The 19861-nt window shown below is 36.5% G+C and overlaps 1 protein-coding gene across 2 annotated transcripts in view; it reads left to right on the top strand.

Moving 5' to 3' along the window:
- GPC6 (glypican 6) overlaps positions 1-19861 on the top strand; it is a 1360227-nt gene that overhangs the window by 633122 nt on the left and 707244 nt on the right. For both annotated transcript variants that reach the window (XM_060191578.1, XM_007519754.3), the window contains exon 3: positions 15708-16099. In XM_060191578.1, coding sequence (XP_060047561.1) covers positions 15708-16099 — 392 coding nt within the window. The remainder of the gene's footprint in view (positions 1-15707; positions 16100-19861) is intronic.

Here is a 19861-nt window from a genome sequence, read left to right as displayed (position 1 = left end):
TCCATGTAATTCTTATTACTAATTAATTCAATTGATTAGTGCCTTTCAGTTTATGTCTAGGAAAATTCTAAGCACATACATGCAGGATCGTCTACAAGCAGCCTATGTTTTCACTCTTGAGTTGTTTTTTTATCGAACATTTATTTCTAATGAAAATTTCTAAATAATCTTTTTGGAATGTACTTATGGAGAACCATAGTGGCAGCTATGCTATGCGATTGGGATTGTCAGCCTAGATTTACCTTTTGAGTACATAAGGTATAATGTAAACAAAGCTAAAATCACTGGGCAATAAGAATTTTGTCATGTGTAGTAAAATTATGTTATTCTTCACTCTCCCTGTTCCAGTCTTGGAGCTGGCTTTGGAGGCCCACTTAATTTGACATCTTTGGCACACTGAACCAGAACCTGACTTGGAAAGACACAAAAACTACACTGGCAAATGATCTGCCAAGTGACCCATGAACAAAAGTGAGATTGGGTTGCCCTTTGAAATAAACCTATTTGAATTTTATTATCTCCACAGCACCTTGTGTCTCTAATCTTGTGAAAGGTTAGTATTCTATCCATCAGAGCAAGATTACAGTGCTGGTTGATGTCTGCTCTTGATGATAACTGAGTGCAGCAAGTGTAGCTGAAGGAAGAGATTCATTACCATCTGCAGTTCAGAAGGAATAGCAATGGTGGGGGTGGGGTGGAGAATCTGGAGGAAGCTGCACTTATTACATAAACCTGGTATTCCGAGACCAGGGTATTTCAAACAAAACAAAATCCAAAGCAAGGGGTGACCATGATAGGGATGCTTCATAGAGCCCCTTAAGTAAGTCCCTCAAAGCAGTAAAATTTTTGTAATACACTGTTCTTATCTGGGTGTTGCCCGTTTCTTTTCTTTTTCCTTTTTTTTTACTAGTGATTTACAAAATTACAATTTAACAGGGCTACAATTCCACACAGTTCCCAACACCAGAGTTCTGTGTCCTCAGTTCTTCCATTGGAAACTGCAGTGATCCTCCCAAGATCACAGATAAGCGTTGACTATAAACTCTGTAACTGACTATCTGTCTGTCTATCTATCTATCTTTTAAAAAACATTACTTATTTATTTATTATTGGATAGAGACAAATTGAAAGGAGAGGAAAAGATAATGAAGAGGAGAGAGAGAGATACCTGAGGGAGAGAGATAGAGAAACACCTGCAGCCCTGCTCCATCACTCATGAACCTTTCCCCCTGCAGGTGGACACCAGGCGCGTGAGCCTGGGTCCTTGTGCACTGTAATGTGATCTCTTAACAAGGTGTGTTACCACCTGACCCCTTCTATCTATTTCTTCCCCATCTTTTTCTATGGCCCTGCCATCTATTCTATATTAACTCACAGCTATACCAGTTACTACTTTCAGATCCCTTTCCTTTTTTTTTCCTCTTCTCTCTCTGGGTCCTGATGGAATTGGATTTCAGAGCCTTCTAGTCACCTAACCCTGACATTTCTCCCCATCTGGGAGTATGGACCAAAATTCATTTTGGGGTGCAGAAGGTAGGAGGTCTGGCTTCTGTAATTGCTTCTCTACTAAATATGGGCATTGTCAGGACAGTCCACCCCCAGGCTATTTCTACCTTTCCCTAGTGTTGCCCATTTCTAATATACAGACAAATAACTTATTAGAAATCATAGCTAATTGTTTTGGAAGAAAAATTTATGGTACATACAAGAATAGTGTCATATTCATATATCCATGTGACTACAAACCTGTGATATGATACTTTTTAAAGAATCGTTCATGTGGGCCAGAGTAATAATTCACTATGTGAGGTATCTGCACTGACAAATGAGGTGTGAGCCTCTGGCCATATGGTGTGAGCAGTGACACTGGAGGACACTCTCCCAGTCTCAGTCTTTCTCTCTCTCTCTCTCTCTCTCTCTCTCATACAAAGCTTTGGTATCACAAGAATCAAGGAAGAACAAAAGAAAAATAATAAAATTGTTCAACTGAGTATCTTTTTTTAAATAGTTTTCTTTTTTAAATTTTTATTTATTTTTCCTTTTGTTGCCATTGTTGTTTTTTATTGTTGTTATTGTTGTTGTTATTGATGTCCTTGTTGTTGGATAGGAGAGGGAGAAATGGAGAGAGAAGAGGATGACAGAGAGTGGGGGAGAGAAAGATAGACACCGTTTGTGAAGTGAGTCCCCTGCAGGTGGGGAATTAAGGGCTCGAACTGGAATCCTTACACCTGTCCTTGTGCTTTACACCACCTGCACTTAGCCCACTGCGCTACCGCCTGACTCCTTCAACTGAGTATCTTATGATAACATTGCATATCATCTGTATGCATTCAGGAATTGAAGTATAAAGGACTTGAAAGTTATTGGTAACCTTCAAACATGTCTCTAGATGAAAATAGGCATGCACTTTAGGATTTAATCTGATTATAACATTATGAGACATAAAATGCATTATACTCACCATTGAAGATGATTACAAAAGAGGTAGATGTACAATGTTCATAAGTTAGGTAGTTTATAATTGTGGTTGCATTGGTTTATTGCATTTTAAAGAATTGATGTATTGAAAGTAAAATAGCCCCTTGCAACATGACATTAATGGATTCCATCAGTTGTTTTTTTTTTTTTTGAGAAAAATCTGGCAAATAAATTGGTAAACGTGATCAATGTTAGGCAATTTGAGATCAACATTATATGAATTCATTTCACTTTAATCTACTTCTACTACAATGATAAATATATATAATTACAGTTATATACCTATTCCAAACAGTTTCTTATTTATTCAGCAAAATCATATGATGATTTTTGTAAGATGCCAAGTTGATTGGGATGCAGGATCTCGAACCTACATCCTTGCACATGGTTACATATACAATTAACCAGGTGTACCACCTCCCAGCCCTCCCGAGGTTTGTTTTCTTGTGATAGTCATAAGGAAGAAAGAAAATCTTCAAGACACAGCCTAGAGTGACTCTGCTATTTCTAAACCCTATAAAGTAAGCTTCAGGATGTGGTATATGGCAGTGGTCACTAAAAGTTACCATCATTTGGATTACTAAACTGTGTAAGATTTGCAGTGATTCTCAGTGTTGACTGTGTGTAAGAATAACCAGAGGGGGCCAGGCAGTAAGTAGTACACAGAGTGTGAAGCTCAAGGACTGGTGCAAAGATCCCACTTTGAGCCCCTGGCTCACCACCTGAATGGGGTGGGGAGTCGCTTCACAAGCAGTGAAGCAGGGTGCCTTTCTCTCTCTCTGTTTTCCCCTCCTACTCAATTTCTCCCTGTCCTAACCAATAACAACAAGAATAACAGCAACAACAACAATGGAAGAAAAGATGCCCTCAGTAGCAGTGGATTTCTAGTGCAGGCACAGAGCCCAACAATAACCCTGGAAGAAAAAAAAAAAATCAGTGAGAGCTTGAAAACATACTGTTACTTGAATCTTACTCTCAAAGATTGATTGATTTAGTCTGGGATGTAGTCTGAGCAGCAAGATTATTTTGATTTTATTCATTTACTAATGAGAGAGAGAGATCCAGAGCACTAAAGCATTTCTGTCTCATGTGGTCTTAGGCACTACTCTCAGAAACTTATGCTTATTGCAACTTCTGAAAATTTCTGTTATATCACCTGCGGACACACAAGGTTTTATTTTAAAATGTATTAAGGAACATTCAAGGGTAGAAGCTACTGCATTCTCTTAAGGGAATTGGTAGTAAATTCCGTCTGTCTAACCCTTCTCATTCCTTAGGAGCCAACATCATCTCTTGATCCTATAACCAAACATTTTGCCCGCCACTAGCTTTAGTTCATATTCCAGAGTTCACCCTTCCAGAACTGGTACGGGAGTGGTGTTTCCTCATCCTGATGGGTGAAGAAGGAGGCAAAGCTGGACAAAGATCTGGGTTTGTGAACAGAGGAACATACATTCCCAACTTGGAAACGTAGTTTTTATTTTATTATTATTATTAGCTAAGGAATGCAAAGAGCAGAGTTGGAAATTACTTTGGGGTCTATAGTCGAGGTGCAAAATGGGTTAAACAGGCATCCTCTACTCTAGAAAAATATTACCTCTGAAAGAAAAATAGCAGCTGTATCTGAGGTTGGGCCTGAAGGTTCATTGTTTGTGGGCCTCAGAATGCCAAGAAGCTGTGCAGTGATGAACGTGAACTCTGAGAGCATCTCAGCTTTTAATTTCATATGCATTGATTAGGGTGAAATAGAAAGACTGTCTGCTGGCTCCAAAGAGTTGTTTGCTTTGGACAGCCACCATCAGCAGATTTCCAACCTAATACATGATTCACAGAATTAATAGTTTATCTATACCACCTTGTGAACATAAATGGCCTAATCAGTCTTTCTTACTTTAAAAGATATCTCCGGGAGAAATAACCTCCCAAGAAAGAAAGCATCAATCAAACTAATGTGCAAAGGATCATTTTGTGTGTGTGTGTTTAATCTTATGAGGTGTGAATTGAAGACAACAATTTCTATAAGCTGCTTTACTGCTTCAAGTTTCCCTATAGCCACCAATTACATAGTGTTATTTCCCTTTTCAATCCTCTTTTTTTTTTACAGCTTTATTATGTACAAGCATCTGACATTTAGCTTCTTCATCTGCCTTTACTTTGATAGTATTAAATAAAAAGACTTTGGTGTGAGGTACTGGGTATTTTTAGTGAGCACTCATGATTGTAAACTGATGACTTTTCATTTAAAATTTATTTATGGAGAAGGCAAGTCAATTGGAGTAGATACTTTAGAAAAATATGGAAAGCTGACATCCAATTGAGGTGAATAATACACTTAAATATATTTTATTATTGCCTTAGTTTTTTATTTCATATTTTTTCTGTTAGAAGTATTCCCTAGGATGTGAGGGCAATCTGGCTGTGACATCTGTCACCTCATTGATATCCAGGGTTGATTCATCTGATCTGGCTGGCTAGGTGGGTGTCCCCTTCCTCACTGCTCCATGTGCGTCCCTTCCAAAGCTGCACGCTAGGTCGAAGAGGACGGCCTTCCCCGAATAGAAGTATTCCCTAGAACTTTAATGTTTCCAGTTATTTAAGTGTAGTTTAGGAGAATTTCCAACACACGGTGGGGGGACTATACTAAAAATACTCATTGGATAAATATACTGAGGGACCAGGTGATGGCTCAACTGGTTGAACAAACATGTTACAGTGTACCAGGACAGGGATTCAAGCCCCTCGTTCCCACCTGCAGGGGGGGGAAGCTTCACAAGTAGTGAAGCAATTAATTAACTGGTGTCTCTCTCTCCCCTTCTGCCTCTCTCTTTCTTCTCTGTTTCTTTATGTTTCTATCCAATACATAAATAATTAATATACATACATGTGTAAGCACACACACATACACATATATTACTGTTACCAGGGTACTGCTCAACTCTGGCCTATGGTGGTGCAGGGGATTGAATCTGAGGCTTTGGAGCCTCAGGCAGGAAAGCTTCTTTGCATAAACATTATGCTATTTACCGCTGCCCTTAAAAAACAATTCTTAAAAAATAAGTACATATATTGAACCATTTGAGAATTATGTGTTGTAGTAATTTTAATAACTATTATCTTTATAATTTTCTTGAAATAATTAGATGTGTTGCTGAGCATCGCATTTTACTATACAATGTCAAAGATAGTTTAAATATTCATTTTTTATTATCATGAAAAGAAAATTAAGAAATGAAAATAATAATAAAATTTTATCTTAACCCAGTATCAGTGTAAAATGTTTTTGTTCCCAGTACTGTATTGTCTTTTTTTTTTCCTGGTTAGATTCAGTGTGGTATTTTTTCCCCTTTTGAGATTCTCTTGGGTCTCATTAGATCACAACCTCAGACAAAAATTAGGGGAGTCTACTTTAAAGTCACTAAAGTCACCTAAATCCTCTAAATCATATAAGTGATTTAAGAATTTATTTGGGGGTTTTAGTTACCTTGCAAGGGAATATAAAAACATGAGAGGGCTGCCGAATTGTCAGGAAATTCTAACATATAAGATAAAAATAGTAGAGGAAAAGGAATATTTATTCTACTACATAGAAATTGCAGACATACTTACATAGTCTTCCTACAAGAAGTAAAAGGCTTAATTTAACTTTTGTTAAATTCATTTATCATCAACTATTTCATTTAGAGTATTGACCCTGTGTTTCATGGATTGATAACATTTTTCTGTAAGGGCTGGATATTAACTATATTTGGCATTTTGAATCACCGAAATATATGTGGAATTTCCTTCTTTGTCATTGCTTCATATATTTTACTTTACCATTTAACTGTTAACCAGTGAATTCACATAGATGTTCATTTCTTGATAAATACACGTCATCATGAAATAACTCTAATGTATATGCATATATATCATAAAACTAGGCACTTTTTGTTTTTGCCTTGAGGGTTATCACTGGGGCTTGGTGCCAGCACTACGAATCCACTGCTCCTGGAGGCTATTTTTTCCATTTTTGTTGCCCTTGTTCTGGTCGTTATTGTTATTGTTGTTATAGCTTTTGTTGTTGTTGGATAGGAGAGAGAAATGGAGAAAGGAGGGGAAGACAGAGAGGGGGAAGGAAAGATAGACACCTGCAGACCTGCTTCACCGCTTGTGAAGCGATCCCCCTGCAAGTGGGGAGCCTGGGGCTTGAACCGGGATCCTTACACAGGTCCTTGAGCTTCGCACCACGTGCGCTTAACCCACTGTGCTACCTACCGCCCAGCCCCCAGCTAGGCACTTTTTAATCAAAGACTTCTGCATCTTTTGTGTGCCAGTCACTGTTTTATACACTGCAACTATAATCTCAGGCTCTATAACTGATTTTCTTCTAGTGGAAACCGTCTCTGAGTAACATATACTAATCCTAGAGAATTGAGAATACTCTTTAGTCTCAGTTATCTACATCATAAATGAGTATCAGTGGGAAAAAATCATCACACATGAAAATCATTTGTATAAATAATTTATATGTGATCTGATAATTCATTTTGCAACTTATATTTGAACATGATTTTTATCCAATGTCCTAAGAGTTCATTGTACCTGCCATTAATTATTCAAATCACTGTGTGAAAACTTAGGGTAAACAACAAAGACACCCTGCTGTCCCATCATTTTTTTTTCAGAAAGTATCTTTGTCCAGGCAGGCTTGGAGCTCTGGAGTTGTATGTTAGATTCAGTGGCGCTGTAGTTCAGCTTCTTCATCTGCAAACTAGATGCACTATTATTTGATTTAGATATAATGCATTCGAGTGTGTATGACGTCCATTGAATATCAGGGAACATCTTCAGTTTTCTATCTAATAATGCTTGCAGCTACCATCATTCACGCTTCAAATTCATTTTTCATCTTCATCAGTTTAATGGCTTTTCTTTCCTTCTAACATATAGAAAGACCAATAGAAACAATGAAGTTATTCTGCTGCCATATTGCTTGTACTTTAAATCAGTTTGTGCAGTGTTTGTGGTAGGTGCATTTCTGTTGAAACAGGAAGTTTGCTTATAACCCTCAAATTGGAAAAATGTAAATTACTAATGTTAGATCACTTTGAAATTAAATAGACTTCCATTAATCCCTGTGATGAACTGACCAAGCAAATCATAACACTTATTATAATAAACTTAATTGGTGAAAACATACCCATACCCACACAACAAGAGAAAGTATAAATTAAGAGATAAAGAAGTAATAAATCACAACAGCACATTTGCTTACAGCAACATTGTCTTGTAATAATTATAAATTCTGATTTCTCCTTTCTGGGTTAGTAGTTTTTCTGAAAATTATTTTGTATAATTTCATATATATATATATATATATATATACATATATATATATATGTACACACACATATATGTATACATATATATATTAAAAGTAAATATTATGGGGACCAGGTGGTAGCACAGTGGGTTAAGCGCACTTTGCACAAAGCACAGGGACCCAGCATAATAATTCCAGTTTGAGCCCCCAGCTCCCCACCTGCAGAGGCGTCACTTCACAAGCGGTAAAGCAAGTCTGCAGGTGTCTATCTTTCCCTCCCCCTCTCTGTCTTCCCTTCTCTCTCTATTTCTCTTTGTCCTATCAAACAACAACAGCAGTGACAACAATAACAATAAAAACAACAAGGGCAACAATGGTAACAAAAATGGAAAAAATGGCCTCCAGCATTAGTAGATTCGTAGCACAGGCACCAAGCCCCAGCGATAACCTTGGAGGCAAAGAAAAAAAAAAAGGGCATATTATAGATCTGATTCTTACATAGGAAAATGCAACACTATGTAAGAAAATTAACTATGGCTGTATAGTAGAGTATTTTTTCAAAATAGTTTTTTTTGTATTTAAGATTTTGAACCTCTGCCATGAAATGGGAAAAGATGATAGCAGAATTCCAAATTGTGTTTATATAGTACAACAAAATAACTATAGAATGGAGGAAGACTTACTACAATTTATTAGACTCACACTAAAGGGATTGTGGCATTTTCATGCAGTGTATGGATGAATGCAATTGCTTTTTGAGAGCATAGGTAGGAAGTCAAGCAGGAGAATAGCAGGAGAAAGCTACCCCAATATTAGGAGAAAGAGTAACAAACCAGGGACAGTATATCTCAGGAAAGACAGGTTCATTCAAAGAAGAAGTAAGTCAGATTCTGATAGTGCAAGCTATCAGAATATCATATAACAAATATCTAAGTTTTGGGGTGGGGGAGATAGCATAAAGGCTATGCAAAGAAACTTTCACTCCTGAGGTTTCAAGGTCCCAGGTTAATAATATATAAATAATAATAAAAATAAATAAATACATACATAAAATATTTTTAAAAATATGTATGTTCTTCAACAGAGATCACGGAGCATTTTATATACAGATGCGTATCAACTGGGAACATAGAAAATAGGAAAACCTGTAAAGTTTTTGCGTATAAAAAGATATGAATATTTATGAGTGTGTGTAATTTGTGTGCAAGGAAAAATCTTGGAGACTAGCAGGAAGACTGATCAGTTATATCCTATATTTTTTTTCCTACCTTAAGTCCTTACACATGCATGAATACTTTGCTCCCAAGCTGATTTTTTTCATTCTTTCAAATCATGCACATATAGCTTATATATCATTCATATATATATATATACTTTCAGGGAGACGTATTTTGAGGCCTGGATGGTGGTGGACCTGGTTAGAGCACACACTATACTGCACAAAGACCCAGGCTAAAGCCCCTGCTTCCCACTTGTAAGGGGAAAGCTTCATGAACAGCGAAGCAGCACTGCAAGTGTCTTTCTCTCTCCTTCTGTATCTGCCACTTCCCTCTCAATTCCAATTCTGGTCCTATCTAAAAATTAAATAAAATACTTTTAAAAGAAATATTTTGTAGAGACCAGAATGTAAAAATACTACATTTTCTTAGTGAATTCTGTACAAAGGATAATGTAGTCCACATGTCAGTTTGCCACAGAGTGTACTTGTCTATAGTAGTATTAGTGTCATCTCTTACTAAAGGAATTGTTATATTAAATTTATTTTTTATTTTTTAAGCTTTTTCTTTATTATTGGAAGAGGCAGAGAGAAATTGAGAGGGGAGGGGAAGATAAGTAGGGAAAGAGACAGAAAGACACCTGCAGCCTTTCTTCACCACTCACGAAGCTTTCCCTCTGCATATGCGGAGCTGGGCTTGAACCTGTCCTGGGTCCTTGTGCACTGTAATGTGTGTACTTAATCAGGTGCACTACTGCCTGACCCCGGAGATTACTTTTTATAATGTTCTTTGATTTCCTCTCTGTGTTATTGTTTGGGTGTAATACTTTATTGTAAAATGGGCCTTCAAACTCTCTTCCACTCTCCATCCTGTTTTGGTTATTTCCAGCTAGAGTGGGTAGAACTGTTTTTTCACATGCGCTATAACTTTCTAGAGCGACTTTCTTCTGTCTTCCCCATTTTAGCCAGCTCATCACTTTGTCCCTGAGTGTACCTTCTATTTCGATCCATTCCTTCTGAGGCTTCCTTTGAAGCCTTTCTCGCATATCCTTAGGCCTCTTGGCTCCATGGAGTTGATTTTCATCCCTTAAGAGGCCTCTCCAAACTATCAGGCAGCAGACATAGACTTTCTTTATGCTTTTGGAACAGAGGTGGTTTTTATCTCCAAGATTGTTCTTCCACTTGAGGCTGTCTGCCCTGCAACAAACAGATGTTTGCATCCGGATCTTCCCTCTAGATGAATAAAGTCCTCCCAGAGGCTAATTCTGGCTGGCAACTTTCTTTTCTGCACCTATGAGGTATAGCCAGCCTCTAAGCAATCACCTTTGATGTATATTGTATGATTAAAAAATAGAGAACTTTTTCTTTCCAACTGCTTCTTGCCGATGAGGAAAGCTTTACTGAAGGTGAACTTCATCCTTTCTGATTATATAAAAGACTAGCTTAAGATTATTTTCCCTTATATTGCTTTTTAATTTTGATTTTGTGCTGTTGCTTGAACATAATACTTTATCAGCACAATGGGTCTCGTAACCATCTTCCAAATCTCCATCCTGTTTGGTTTGCTGAGAAATAATTTTCATCCAAGCATGAGGTACTTTGTTTAGAGTACAGCCTTCAGGAGCTGGAAGTCTATGTGTATGGACATGTTCAAAGTGAAATCGAGTATACTTATCTTGGGAGGACATTAGTTTTGCTTCAATACCTTGTATCTCCATCTTTCATAAGACTCTAAGATCAATGTACCTTAAGGTAACAACATTTGTCATTATTGCCTGATGCATTAGCATCTTTCCATACCAAATATTAACTTTGACTATGAGATCACTAAACCATGTAATGATTTTGAACAAGGAATAATAACTTGACTTTTAAGGACCTGTGTACCTCATAGCAAACTTCTGAGACAGTGGCATACCCTTTGAGATAAATTCCAACTTGGAATATAACAAAATATTTCTTGAATCCTAGTGATGTATTATAATATGGTTTTTCTGTTCAATTCTGAATGCCATTTTAGAGACAAGGAAACAAACCACAGGACCCTGTGAGTGAGTTCTCTGGTTTTAACATTTAGCTTCAAAATGGGCATAACGCCCTTTTATTTGAGGTTTCCCATGTCAGGAAGCCTACAAAGTATTATATTTAATAAAAAAAATAATGACATTGTCACCTCTAGAGAGATGCATTTATACCCAGGTCTGTGAAAAGCAGTGAGGACAGAAGATTTTTTGCCTTCAATTTTTAAGCTCTTTATAAAATGCCGACCACACTATTGATTACAAACTATTCATTGCTGAAGGCAGTTCTCTGCATTCAATAAATTAAGCTTTAATTCTTAAGTCCAACAAAATAATTGACCTCAGAAAAGAAGATAAATGAATAGGCTGTTGGAGCTCAAAATTAGAATCCACTTTCCAGTTTCGTTATATTAATATTTTTCAGTTCAGTGGTTTTTTTCCCCCATTTTTTCTAGTTCTGTGACAACTTTCATCCCACTCCTATGTCAACAAGAGAAAGCTATTTTTATTTTTGGTATCAGTGTCAATAATTTAATAGCACTTCCAGCTTAGGTCATACTAACTGACTAAGATTTATTTTTATGTCTTACAAAATTATTAGATTTCAGGAGTTTTTTTAATATCCACATATGATATCTATAAATTGCCACACACCGCCATCAAAGTTCTGTCCACCTTCCTGTCTATCATCATAACTCTTAAAGAGTATAAGAATTGGTCTAGTCATCCTCTCTTTCTTTCTCTCTCTTTTTTCCTTTCTTTCTTTTTTTCTTTCTCTTTCTTTTCTTTTCTTTCTTCTTTTTTGGCTTTCTTTCTTTCTCTTCTTGCAGTTTCATAAAAGTTCCACATATGCGGGAGTCGGGCTGTAGCACAGCGGGTTAAGCGCAGGTGGCGCAAAGCACAAGGACCGGCATAAGGATCCCGGTTCGAACCCCGGCTCCCCACTTGCAGGGGAGTCACTTCACAGGCGGTGAAGCAGGTCTGCAGGTGTCTATCTTTCTATCCTCCTCTCTGTCTTCCCCTCCTCTCTCCATTTCTTTCTGTCCTATCCAACAACGACAAGAACAATAATAACTACAACAATAAAACAACAAGGGCAACAAAAGGGAACAAAAAAAAAAAGAAAAAAAAGTTCCACATATGAGTGAAAACATCTGGTAGTTGTCTTTCTGCTCTTACTTCACTCAGTATTATCACCTCCAATTCCACCCATCTTGTTCCAATGCTAAATTCTCATTCTTTCTGATCACAAAATACCATTTATGTCTATATGTGTATCTATATCACAACTAAGTCATCTGTTATTGGGCATTTAATTTAGGTTGTTTCCAGACGTTGGTTATTGTGAATAAGGCAGCTGTAAACATAGGTGTGCATACATCCTTTCAAATATGTGCTTCCACATCCCTTGAGTATATGCTTAGGCATGATATTGCTGGTTATATAGTTATTTCACGTTTATTTGTTTAACAATTCTCTGAACTGAATTCCCTGTTACACTAGCAGTGTAATAGAGTTACTTTCTCTCCACATCCTAACAATTGTCATTTCTTACTTTGTTAATGTTGGACATTCTCCCAGGTGAAGGTGATATTACATTGTATTTTAATTTGCATTTCTCTAATAAATGATGTGGAGCAATTTTTTATCTCTCTGTGGGTCATCTAGATGTATTCTGTAGAGAATTGTTTATTTGGACCTTTTGTCCAGTGACGAATGTTTCTGAAAATTTTATGAAATTTCCTAGGTTTTTTAAGATAATGGATAACATCATTATATAGGAAGCATTTTGATTAATTGTTTGGCAGTTTGGAAAATTTCATCTTGTCTGCTTTCACAGTGATTTTCCCAATTGATTTCTTAAAGATGGGGGGAATTTTAGTAATATATAGACTGATTTTACATTTGGGCAAAATTAAAATAAGTGTTTGATGACTTGAGCAAGGTCATACCAAGTTTAGAAGACATGACTTTTAGATAATACTTCATTTATTGCTATTATTATAGCAATAAAATTTCTGTACTTAAGTATATTCTTTCAAGTAAAGTGAGTATTGAACAGAAACCTTTTTTAAGCACTGAATTTTGGGTTTTCTTTTTAAAACTTATAAAATAACTACCATTATTGTAGATACCACTTGATTATCAAGGTGATGATTCAATTATATATCTAGAATTAATCAGAGCATCACTCAACTCTAGCTATTGGTGGTGCTGGGATCATTTGCATTCAAGTTAGGTACACTATTGCTGTGTTCTCATCCTGACCCTCAATAGTATATTATTCAGAATTAAGGTAGCTAAATCCTGTGTTTTTTCAGGATTCTAATAAAGTAAAAAAAAAGTATAACTTCAATGAGATCCATACAAAGAGTCATTGCTTTTTTCACTTCTTTGTCTCAGGAATAAATTCTCTTATGGTCTCAGAAAATAGAACCTTTTCTTGGGGCAGGGGGCGATGTATGTGTGCATATGTGTGTATGAATACTACATATCTGTCTTGAGATTTCCTGGTCTTATTTAGTTACTTTATTAGCTGAAAGAGGATATGACTTTAACAAAATTAAATAAAGGGAACTTTGAGAGGTAACAGATAACAACTCTGTGGTCATGAAATTGGATTTATTTATTATGAAGCATTATCTTCCCTTAGCCTCCCCCTACTCCCAATTATATGCTCCAAATGGGATAGAAGTTGAGCTTTCTCTATCCAGAATCCCTTATGCAAGTGGAGTAAGTGCTAACTACACACAAATCATCTCTTGAGGCTGTCTAAAATGTAGGCCAGTATGGCTACAATGAGGTGACTTTATTTCTCATCTTATTTCTTGCATCCTTTATATACTTCTGGTAACACTCAGACTCAAGGTCTGTTTAGAGAATAGAGAATTCATACCTTGGTGTTTTACTTTTCATGTAGAGCCTTAGCCAGGAAGTCCAATTGCCTGTATTTTAGTCAAGTTCCATAGAGTGTCAGTTTAAAGTATAATGATAATGCAAAGTATTTTATAACTTTCTGATTCATTATGCCAGTGTAAATTATATTTATTATAGCTCTGGTACTAAGTGAATTTAATTGCATTATGAATCTCTGGACTGATAATTGATTGCTATAAAACTACAAAGAGTCCACAACATTACAAAATTTGTATTTCCCATTTATGAACTATTTCCAGTAGAATTCAATTTAATGTTAAAATAAGCTTTGTAAATAGACTGGAGCAAATGTTATTTTTTAATCAGTATGTACTTATTATTATGATAATGATAGTACTTTGAAACGTGTTTTAATTTGAGTTCGCATGAAGCTATAGTTTTTTTTTTTAATTTAACAATAAAGGGGGAGATAGCATAATGGTTATGCAAAGAGGCTCTCATGCCTGAGGCCTTGAAGTCCCAGATTCCCCCCTCACCACCATAAGCCAGAGCTGAGCATAGCTCTGGTAAAAAAAAAAAAAAAAAAAAAAAAAAAAAAAAGGAAGTGGGAGTCTGGCGGTAGCTCAGCAGTTAAGCACACACGTAGCGCTACGCAAAGCACAAGGATGGGCATAAGGATCCGGGTTTGAGCTCCCGGCTTCCCACCTGTAGGGGAGTAGCTTCACAGGCGTTGAAGCAGGTCTGCAGGTGTCTATCTTTCTCTCCCCCTCTCTGTCTTCCCCTCCCCTCTCCATTTCTCTCTGTCCTATCCAACAATGATGACAACAACAATAATAACTACAACAACAATAGAAACAACAAGGGCAACAATAAAGGAAATAAATAAATATTTTTTTAAAAAGGAAGTTAAAAAAAGAAAACTATATATTAAAAAAACATTAACAATACATTATTTAAAACATTGAACTTTCTTGGAGGAGTATTAAATAGTAAATTAAGATTAAGATCCCCTGAATGGTGATCACAAGATCTCCCATTTTCTGTAAAGTTTAAAAGATCACATACAAGCCAGATTTCACTTAAAATTGCCATAGTAGGTTCACTGATAACTTAATTTGCAGTGTATCAAGGGGAGAGATGGTTCTTCCTGATTGTAGATTCATCATAAAACTCAACAGAGAATTGCAGAGAAAAGCATGACTTTCAATAATTTTAAGCTTTATTCAAAAAAATATAGAAAAGATGATTATTTATCCAGGAAAAGTTAGAACACATGCTGGAATACATGTGGGCAGAAAAAGAGAGAGACTTGCTTACATGTTGATACCCATTAATCTGACTTTTTAAAAATATTTTATTCCCTTTTGTTGTACTTGTTTTTTTACTGTAGTTATTATTGATGTCATTGTTGTTGGATAGGACAGAGAGAAATAGAGAGAGGAGGTGAAGAAAGAGAAGAGGAGAGAAAGACACTTGCAGACCTGCTTCACCGCTTGTGAAGCGACCCCCCTTGCAGGTTGGGAGCTGGGGGCTCCTTGTGCTTTGCGACCACGTGGGCTTAACCCAAAGCGCCACCGCCCGACTCCCCATAAATTTGACTCTTATAAACTTCTATAGCCTGCCTTCACTTCCTTTCTAAGCTGCCCACGCCTGTTACCACTCCTAGGTATCTTTTCCTAAGCAGACTCATAACAACTTAATACATTTTTTTCCATAAGAAAATGAGCATTAAAAGCATTTATCCTCCAGGTAACTAGATGCTTTGGGTTTCCCAGATCTTACTCATATGATGGCTTTCTTACTGTATTTGCAGAGTTTTTCCGAGAGCTCCTGGAGAATGCAGAAAAGTCGTTGAATGACATGTTTGTACGGACTTATGGGATGCTCTACATGCAGAATTCAGAAGTGTTCCAGGACCTCTTCACAGAGCTAAAGCGATACTACACTGGAGGCAATGTGAACCTGGAGGAGATGCTCAACGACTTCTGGGCGCGCCTCCTGGAGCGGATGTTTCAGTTGATAAACCCGCAGTACCACTTCAGCGAGGACTACCTGGAGTGTGTGAGCAAATACACAGACCAGCTGAAACCGTTCGGAGATGTACCCCGGAAACTGAAAGTTCAAGTCACCCGCGCCTTCATTGCTGCTCGAACTTTCGTCCAGGGGCTGACCGTGGGCAGAGAAGTTGCCAACCGAGTTTCCAAGGTAACAAATAATCTGCTGGTTTTCTGATAGATCTTCCTCTTTCGTTCTGCTTTTGACATCAGCACTACAAAAATCTGAGGTCAAAGTTCTCATTTGCAGTCGTCCTTGTTCTTAAGGAAATCAGCTAGATGGCAAAATTTGATTCTCTATTCTTTTTATTTTGTGTTTGCTTTGGAAAGAAAATAGGATCTCTAGCCATTCCATGTGGTCTGGTACCTAATACTTATTAGCAAGGGAAATTAGCAATGGGAAAATAGTTATCTTGTAACCATAACCACTGAACATTTCTGAACACTTCTCAGCTCTAGTTATGGTGGTGGAGGGTACTGAACCTTGGACTTTGAAGCCTCAGGCTTGACATTCTCTTTGTATAATCATTATGCTCTCTACCCCAGTCCTTCTGAAGAAAACGTTTTCTATTTTTTATTATCTTTATTTATTTACCTATTGGATAGAGATGGTGGGATAGAGAGACAGAGAGACACCTGCAGCATTGCTTCACCACTCATGAAGTGAAGCTTTCTTCATGCAGGTAGGGACCCAGCGCTTTTGAACCCAGGTCCTTGTACATTGTACTATGTGCACTCAACCAGTTGCACCACCACCTAGCCCCTGATAAAACTCTTAAGAGTAATAAATACTCATGAAATAGTCTATTTTGAGGTCATAGTCCTCTAGGAAGTCATAGGTAACAATCTTCACAGTGCTTGCAAGTGGAACCATGTTGTTATATAAAGCCCTAGTATCTGACAGTTCTTGATCACATTTGTCAAAATAACCATATTACTTACTAGGGAAGGAAGAGATTTGTGTTGGCATTTTTAGAGGTGAATTTAGGAAACACTACAGAATAATTGAAGTATAGACCCCGACATAGCATTCTTTTTGTTCTCTTGGAATTCAGTGGTATGTGTTGCAATAGGTTTATGAGAAAGATGATTCAGGAATACATATCTGTGTCTTTCCTTGAAGATGACTTCAAACCATTAATGCAAACAGTCTTTCCCCACTGCTGCCTGTGAGTGTTACCAATTTCCTTTGCAGAAGAAATCAACCCTATTTAAGTTCTTCCTTGACACTAACTGTTTTCCGAGGTGGCCCTATCATTTATGAGGCTAGCCTAACAAAGTAAATGATGATTATTCTAGTGGGAGAAGTCAAAGTAATGCATAGTATAAATCTGTTGTATTCTTTTCCCAGGAAGGTCATATGTGGAGAAAAATGGATGCCATACTATTTTCTTATTGCTAGACGGTGATATATATATATATATTTACCCTGTGGTGCTATCCTGCAACATTTCTTTCCCTCCTCCCACTTTGATGCACTTAATATCTACATATCTACATCTTGGCATAATGACTTACATGTTTTAATATAATTTTATTTATTATTATTGGTATGTGACAAGATTGTAAGATGACAATGTGTAGTTCCAAACCACACCCACCACCAAAGTCTGTAAAGCTGTTAAGCTGTTAAGAAGAAGAAAAAAAATCACCTAAAAACTCACCAACTTACAACTGCAATTAGTATGTTTTAAAAAATGTTCCTCATTGACTGTATTTGTGAGATGCATAGTGATTCACAAGTTATCTGTTCCTCAAAAGTGTATTTGACTATTTGGAAAGACTATTTGCAAACTAACAAAAAACAAGTCTCTGTGGACGATAACAACTAATAATTTCATAATATAAGGGAATATAATAACTCTTGACGTTGAAAGTATTTTTCTTAAAGTGAAAATCAACAATGTTCTTGATGCTGAGTGAAATAGAGCCCCCTCTCCTATGGAGTAATAAGAAAATGGCCAGATGCTAGTTATCAAGAGAGAATATGATTACTTGAGGAAAGTCTAGGAAACATAGACAAGTATAAAGACCAAGTATACATATTCTGTATTTTCTTGAGAAGATGCTGGTTTTTCAGAAAGGTCATGATGCATTTTTTTGCATAGAAAAATAATAATACATCATGACTTTTCCAACAACTCAATAGATTTTACTGTAGAAAATGAAGTTTAGTCATAGAGAGTTCTACTTGTAACATTTTGTTTTTGTTGAAGAATGAAGTACAAGACTACCTTTTGGGAAAGGAAGATAAAAAGTAAAAGCATGTTTCCACATGCAGGGGGAAAGCTTTGTGAGTGGTGAAGTAGTGCTGTAGGGGTCTCTGTCTCTCTTCCTCTTTATCTCCCCCTTCCTTCTTGATTTCTGGCTGTCTCTCTCCAATAAATAAGTAAAGATAATTTTTAAAAAAGAAAGGTTTTTTTTTTTAAAAAAAAGTAAAAGCATGGATCAGTAATGTGCAACATTTTCAACTTCTTATATGGACTCAGTGTCAAGAATGCACACATCCTTATATTTTCTCCTGGGGGCGGTTTCTAACATGACTGGTAGATTGCTGACAGAAGGCCATTTACATGCGCAGAGGTGGTGCAGCCTCTATGTTCAAGACGATCACAGCCTGAGGTCTTTGTCTACTAAAAGCTGAAGGGCTACTCTTCAAGGTGAAACTTGACATGGACCAACCATCAGTAGGGTGTGATCTTTACAATTTTTCTAGACATGGTGAAGAATATGTTTGCAACACTAAGATCTTTCTTCTTCAGGCTCTTTCATAAGTAACTCATTTGCCAAGCAGCTGCTCTAGGTTTGCAGTAGCATTCCTGGTCTTGAAACTATGGAATGTAAGATATTTTCACTTGTCTGATCTGAGGTTGATAAGCCCTGTTATAATCAAATCATAAATCCCATGTTGATATCTGGACAGATTTCAGGTAGATAATTTGATAGACACACAGAGAGATGTGGACAGAGAATTTTGGTTTAAAAAAGACAGCACAGTATTTTTTTTCAAAAAATTAGGAATTAAATATTATCTTTATCAATGTTCTCTTTCATTTAATTATTATCAGATGGTCTGTAAACAGTTAACCCAGAAATAGATCTGGTAATATTTGGACACTGATAATTTTCAGCACCCAGGCTATTTTCTATAACAAGAATAAAATATTTCAAGGACTAAATATATTTGGAGGAGAAGCAAAAATGGTATTTGAGGTATAAATCCTTTAGAAATTCACAATCTCAAGGTGGTCTGTAATTAAGTGATTCAGAGATGCCAGAGTTAAGGAATTTAAGACAAAATACTCAAATGGAGATCAATAGACTAGCTTATCCTGTATCTTGGTTTGAAGTTTTTTGTTTGTCTGTTTTGTTTTTCATTCCACTCTTCTTGTACAGTTGCTTCTTAAATCTTAGAAAGCTTCATTAATAGCTTCTAATTAATTGTTTTGACAGGCAAATTCATCTCATTAGTAAAACATAGCAGTTTGACACACATGTTTTGAAACAGCATTATAGGGAATTTCCTTATCAGAATAACAGATGACTAATTTATAGGCCTCAACGTAGCTAATTTTAGAATTTATTCTTTTCAAGTTACAGGTACAAGTTTCATTTCCTCTAAACATTGGATGTAACAGTATTAATTTAAAATATATACATATTAAAATTTTTATTATATATTAATATACATATTAATATAGCTAAGGCTAAAAATCACAAGTTTTTTATGGTTCAAGAATGAATGGCTATTTTTGAGAATGCCAAATTGGGGGTTGTCAGAAAAGTCATAGCATAGTAGTTTTCTGTGTTTTTCTATGAAAAAATGTGTCATGACTTTTCTGACGCCCCAATATATTGGGCTGGCAAAATAGCTCACTTGGATAGTGTGCTGCTTTGCCATGTATGTGAACTA

Source organism: Erinaceus europaeus, chromosome 5 (genome assembly GCF_950295315.1).
Source record: "Erinaceus europaeus chromosome 5, mEriEur2.1, whole genome shotgun sequence".
Lineage (NCBI taxonomy): Eukaryota > Metazoa > Chordata > Mammalia > Eulipotyphla > Erinaceidae > Erinaceus > Erinaceus europaeus.
Note: the sequence above shows the minus strand (reverse complement) of the source record. Positions and strands in the feature narration are given on the sequence as shown.